The sequence below is a fragment of the Pyxicephalus adspersus genome, unplaced genomic scaffold (assembly GCF_032062135.1).
Source record: "Pyxicephalus adspersus unplaced genomic scaffold, UCB_Pads_2.0 Sca719, whole genome shotgun sequence".
Classification (NCBI taxonomy): Eukaryota; Metazoa; Chordata; class Amphibia; order Anura; family Pyxicephalidae; genus Pyxicephalus; species Pyxicephalus adspersus.
The window spans coordinates 1-5,730 of record NW_027317726.1 but is presented as its reverse complement, the minus strand read 5'-3'; the positions used below and the strand labels follow the sequence as shown (position 1 = coordinate 5,730).

The 5,730-nt window shown below is 37.8% G+C and overlaps 1 protein-coding gene across 1 annotated transcript; it reads left to right on the top strand.

Moving 5' to 3' along the window:
* The first annotated feature begins 1,212 nt into the window (after positions 1–1,212).
* On the top strand, positions 1,213–3,718 carry LOC140321102 (integrator complex subunit 6-A-like). Its single transcript, XM_072397977.1, has 4 exons — positions 1,213–1,275; positions 1,751–1,891; positions 2,035–2,260; positions 3,654–3,718. The coding sequence occupies exons 1-4, from the start codon at positions 1,213–1,215 to the stop codon at positions 3,716–3,718; spliced, it is 495 nt and encodes a 164-aa protein (XP_072254078.1).
* The last annotated feature ends 2,012 nt before the right edge of the window (positions 3,719–5,730 follow it).

The following is a 5,730-nucleotide window of genomic DNA, read 5'->3' as shown; positions in this document are numbered from 1 at the left end:
ATACCTATGAATGCTCCCCCACCCTCAGTACATAACACATTTTAAGCTGCCATTCTGAATTTGCATTATTGTCTCCTGATGTGCCCTTTCTGTTTCATTTTAGAAGCTGATTCAGCTGACACCTAACCTGTACTAAGAGAAATATAGGGGCTGCTTAGTCCTTCTGATAAATACCAGTCTGTAATACTGATACAGTGGATCTAAAGCAGACTGAAACCATTGAGTCTAAAGAAACAAAACTCTAAACCCCATTCACAAGGTTCAGCATGCGTTTACTAAACATACTAGAACAGCCTTTTTTGACATGGAGTAACCCTTGAAATAATTTTCAGGTCCTCAGGGAACCCCTTCTATAATTATTATATCCGCAGATCACAGTACATTAGTATGATGGTCAGCAGGAAGAATGCCTTCTACATTGCTGGCCAATGGGAAAAATGTCACCCCTGCAGCCAAAAAGATCATTGGGGTCAGTTAAAGTGACCTTAGAGGTACAAATTGGCCATTGCTTAAGGAACCCCTAGCAACTTCTTGAGAAACCCTGGTTGGGAAACGCTGATCTGTATACTAATTCTTACAAATACTGTGTTTCCTTATGTAGGCTTTTTCTTTACCACTACGTACACATCCTAGATGATTGTTGCATGAAAAGAACGATCAGGGTCATCTTGGGCAAAGATCTACTGTGCCTACTGTGGTCTCCCGCCACTATTCATTGATCCGCCCTGTGCTTGAAGAATATCGGTTCACCACATTCATCAAGTAAGTTTACTAAATTAATACATTTGTAACTCTCCCATGCGAATGTTCAAGAATGACCATTGTCTGGATACCTAGAACTTCCCTGGCTAATGTCATGTAGTTTGATTTCTTTTGTATGTGAGCGTTCACATTATTCTGGGTCATGATATAGCTAGTAGTAGTTGGAAACCTTAACCTGGATTTATGGTGTAATGTTGACCATACAAGCAGCTTCTTAAGTTCTGAGTAATAGAAAACTGTACCCTACTGTCCACAAAAGGGATATTGGTCACTTATCAGTCACCAAGGAATGTGGCAAGACATGGATTCTTTTTTTGGTCTGTGGATTCTTTAGATTCTGCTTCCCAACTTGGGAATTCAGTTTCATTCACTCATTCTAGAAAATGTAAATATTTGGGCTGCTTTACTCCATTGTGTATTCTTCTCAACAAATGTGAGAACCATCCAAACATGGTGCTGGATTACAGGTTCGGACAATTATGTTTTGAGAATGAGTGGTGTTTATCAGTGAAGGTAAACTCTTCTCTGACCTGTAGGTGTCACTCTTGTAGTTCAGCGAGTGAACTTCTAGCTGCAGAAACCATTGTAGGACTCCCAGGATTCCTTGGCCTTCAATGCATTGCTTTAACACCTTCACATGAAAAAATACTATATTATATATGTAAAGTATTTTTATTATACAACATTAGTAGATATTGGTAATATCTGAAAAATAGACATAATAGTCATTGCAAACCTTTAAAGTTGTTTGCAGAATTTTTAGCTTTACTGTTTTTTTTTGTTTTTTGTTTTGTTTTCCTGTTCTTGTACCTAGTTAATAAAATGTGCAGAATAACAAGCAGCCTGTTTGTTTTGGGTGGTTTTTCCCCAATGTGCTTTACCTGCAGACGACAGTGCATGCTGGGAATTTTAGAATCAAAGCACCTTGGAGATACCTGATGGCCTCAGGCAGGTGCTTAAACTATTAATTTTCTGTTGTGAAATACAGGTGTTTGTGTTGCATACTAAAGAACAAATGGGGAATTACCAGGAATATTTAAGGAACATCCCTTCACCCTTGAGAGAACTGGATGCTGACCAACCAAGGAGACTACACACATTTGGAAATCCATTTAAATTGGACAAAAAGGTAATTATCAAGTGGTACTTTAATTGCATCACAAGATACCTCTTATTTCATCCTTCTGTACCATCCTCATCTGGTCACATTGGCAACGCAACTGTAGGTTTTGCATTACAATTCTTTTTTTTTTTTTATTTTTTTTTTTCCAGGGCATGATGATTGATGAAGCAGATGAATTTGTGTCTGGTCATCAAAAGCACAAGCGCCCAGGAGAGCCCAGCATGATGGGCATCCCAAAGAGGCGGCGATGTATGTCGCCGTTACTACGAGGCCGGCCAGCGTCTCCTGTTGCAAACAATCACATAGGAGGAAAAGGTCCCCCATCTTTAACCCAAGGTTCGACAGATTCCCCAAAAACAGAGGATGGACATAAACGTATGTATCTGTACTTTGCTTACAGTTTAAAACAGAATTAATATTGTTCAGCCATATAACCAGAGCAGATGAAGTGAGGTCAAGTGATGCTATACAGTGTTAAACCCACAAAGGCGGGGGGTAAGAAACTGTAGATAGGTGGCAGCCCCTGTATTGTGGAACCAACTCTTCAGTAACCAAAAACAGCCGGGTGGGTTCTGAAAAGTGCCGGGAGGTGCGTCCAGCTAAAAAGGGGCTGGGAAGAACTGCTTTACATGAAGGTCATGCAAACTTTTATTCAAATAAATGTTGCAACACAAATGTATGCTCCCTACTACAGAATCTGTATAAAACACATTTTTTTTTATCAATTTGGAAAGCAGACCATAGCAAATTATAGCATTTCTTGGATGAAGTTATCTCCTTTTAAGAAAATGCAGTTAACCATCAAAGGAAGCATGTGCTGAAAGCATGGAGCATGTTTTCCTGCTGGTCCTGTGGTTTCAGATCTTTGCCACTGAAATTCTTTCCAACTTTGCTTCCTGCATTCCTGTTGGCCAGTGGTTCAGAAAGCACTGTAGCAGGACAAGCCTGTAACTTGTAGGATTTCCAGAATGTAAACAATGGTGGCCTACATGTTTTTGCAATATAGCTTTTCCTTTTAATTAGGTGGTAGTAGTAAATAAAATACCCCAATCTTACATCTTTTGTATTGCTAAATTATTTAGTTGCATCGCCATAAACCATGCAACCCTAGGGCTTGTGCAGTCATGATTACTTTTTTCATCACGCACTCCTGCTGTAATCCTATTCATTTCTAGGGGCAGCCATATATCTCTTGCACATTGCACTTCTCCACAAGGGTGTTTATACAACATTGAGGGCATGCGGTCAAGTATAGCTATATCTTATTCTTTGAGACTCTGGATAAGTAAAATTCTCATACACAGTCAGACAATATAAATGTTTTTAACCCTTGCCACTACTGAAATCATAAAAGAATACAACACATAAAAGAATTTTTATAATTTTGAAGGTCAGATTTTGCTTTTTATCTCTATAGTCTATATCTATAGTCTAAAAAGATACAAACTGCTTCAGGCCTCACTTTGCATTGTAGTGATTTAGCAAATGCTTTGTATAGGTTTTAATACATATGTTTTACAACCGTAAAAAAAAGCACACCAAAATGCTACTTGTAATGGGAATGCTTTGATTGCTTTTTCAGTTGTTTACATCAAATCCTCCTTATACTCTCCTTCAGACAGAAAATTTTAATTGCTTAAAATCTTTTTAGCAGTTAAACATCATGTAACAAATGATCTGTGCGATGCAATCCATAAAACAATAGCCTGTCCCATTTCCTAAAACTGCCTACTTGTTTCTGTATTACTTATACTGTGTTCTGTTCCAGATGCTGTTGTGAATAACAGTGATGGGAAGAAGAAATCCTTTAATTTGTTTTTGTTTTTCTTATAGATTTAAAAAGCGGATGTTGATAGAACAGTTGGAGAATTTCCTCGAAGAGGTTCACAGAAGATCAAACCAGATGAACCACTTAAGCAGCACTTAAATGGTCTCAAGGAAAGCTCTTTTATGCTGGTGGGCACAAGGCATGCCAAGGAACGGTGGTGGTTGCCACAGTTGTCTATCATCTTTACAATGACTGATTATATATACCCCCTTAATATGCTTCCATTTTTTTCTTATTTGGAAAATATGATGCCTTTATACGGAGTAATGGAAAGTTTTTAGAAGTTCCCAGCGGTCACAGACCAGCGATGCTGATCTTTCTCAGGTTCCACAGCCGAATTTTAGCCTCACACTGAAGTTCACTCTCTGGCTGAGGTTAATGTCTTTGCCAAAATCTTACTGGGCTCCTCTCAAGATTGCTCCACAACTGGTTTTGGCATTGAAGTGTGAAATTTCTTCATTCATACGCTGGACAAGAGACCTTTTAAATGCAGTCCCAGGTTTGTAATTAAAACATAGCTAGGCAGAAGCACATACGTTGAAACATGGTAATATTTTGTACATAATTATTTTGAATATATTGTAAGTTGTACAGTTGTATTTTGAAAACTATTTAAACAGAGGCACTTTTGTTATTCCATCAATAAAAAAAGCTCTATTTTAATATTTTTGCAAAACATATATAATGAATATTTTTGTATTTCTTGGATGTGAACTTATTGAGTAGTGTTTTTGTTACTTTGTACATGCAATTGAAATCTAATTATCTGTTCCCTGGTGAGTTGCCCTGCATTAGATTTCCAACAGGTTGGATTTTCAATCACTCCTGTCTTGTATACATTTCCTGATGTGCATCAGTACTGTTCAACCTCAGGAGTGTCATAGTGTTCATAATCACTATAGAATCCTTGCTATCTCTGAATGGCTGTATTTGGACTGTATGTATTGCATGTAATGTTGACCAGATTAGACAGCTTTGTCTAGATGAAAAGTGTATTGGTTACACTAGTTGTCTGAACTGTGTGCATAAATCCTTCATGGAATGGGCTAGACCGCAATTAATCATGGCTTAAAAACACATTTTTTTTTTTCAGAGAAATGAACCAAAATTGTAATGGACTTACTGCAGATAGCACTGAAATTACTTGAGGTTCTGGGATGTTCTTTGAACAGATAAAGGACAGCAATGAGGCCAAATGTAGCATAGTTGGCAGCCAATCGTGTTTAAAGATTTTTTTTTTTACATTTGAATATATTAATATATTTACAGTATATTCCCAATTATGTACACTTCCACTAATTTCATATAAAAGTGCCTCTGCTGAAACATTGGTAAAAGTAGATAAAGATTGAATTAAAATTAATAATTTGGTATATTCCCTTGGAAGTATTTTGAAGAGGGATAATGTATACCATTTCTGTAAAGCACTTTTGTTTAACAGTATTTAACAGTAGAGTATTATACATGCGATTTAGAATACATTTTAGGCTGCGTATACACGTTCAATTTTCATCACTCAAACTCTTCTGTGATTGTGTCCAGTGACAGATGAACGAGAGCTGCATTATTCTGCTTTATGGAGAGAGGAGGTGGGAAGAACAAGTGAGTGGCACCCCGCAGTGATCTTCCCCATTAACACGTATAGTGGTTATCCCTTGGTCGTTCATACATATGTCAGGATCTGTAAATGACATCAGGTGACCGCTGTACACATGTCGGTTTCTCACATGAGACGCTTGATCATTCGTATTGAGTGAGAATCGTCTCACTGTGTACATTGCCTTATACTAAAACAAGCGCCCATATAGCTCTGTGATAAGGAATAGAATGACCAACTTGTGGCCAATCATTTTGTGACATAAGGTATGTCACAATTGAGATTTCAGGTTTTGAATGAAATAGTGATGCTAGAAAAGCTCAGGGAGAAGTGTGTGCTTTAAAGACTAGAAATGTTTTCCCACTTCCGCCTCAGGTGAATGGGAGTTCATCTAATCCTGGAACATGCAGGGGAAGCCCG

Bases quoted from the DNA above. Each gene is read 5' to 3' on its own strand.
- LOC140321102 (XM_072397977.1), top strand. From the start codon at position 1,213: ATGGTGCTGGATTACAGGTTCGGACAATTATGTTTTGAGAATGAGTGG. The intron at 1,276-1,750 runs GTAAACTCTTCT...TGTGAAATACAG, and splicing joins AGTGGTGTTTATCAGTGAAG to GTGTTTGTGTTGCATACTAA. The intron at 2,261-3,653 runs GTATGTATCTGT...GTTCTGTTCCAG, and splicing joins AACAGAGGATGGACATAAAC to ATGCTGTTGTGAATAACAGT.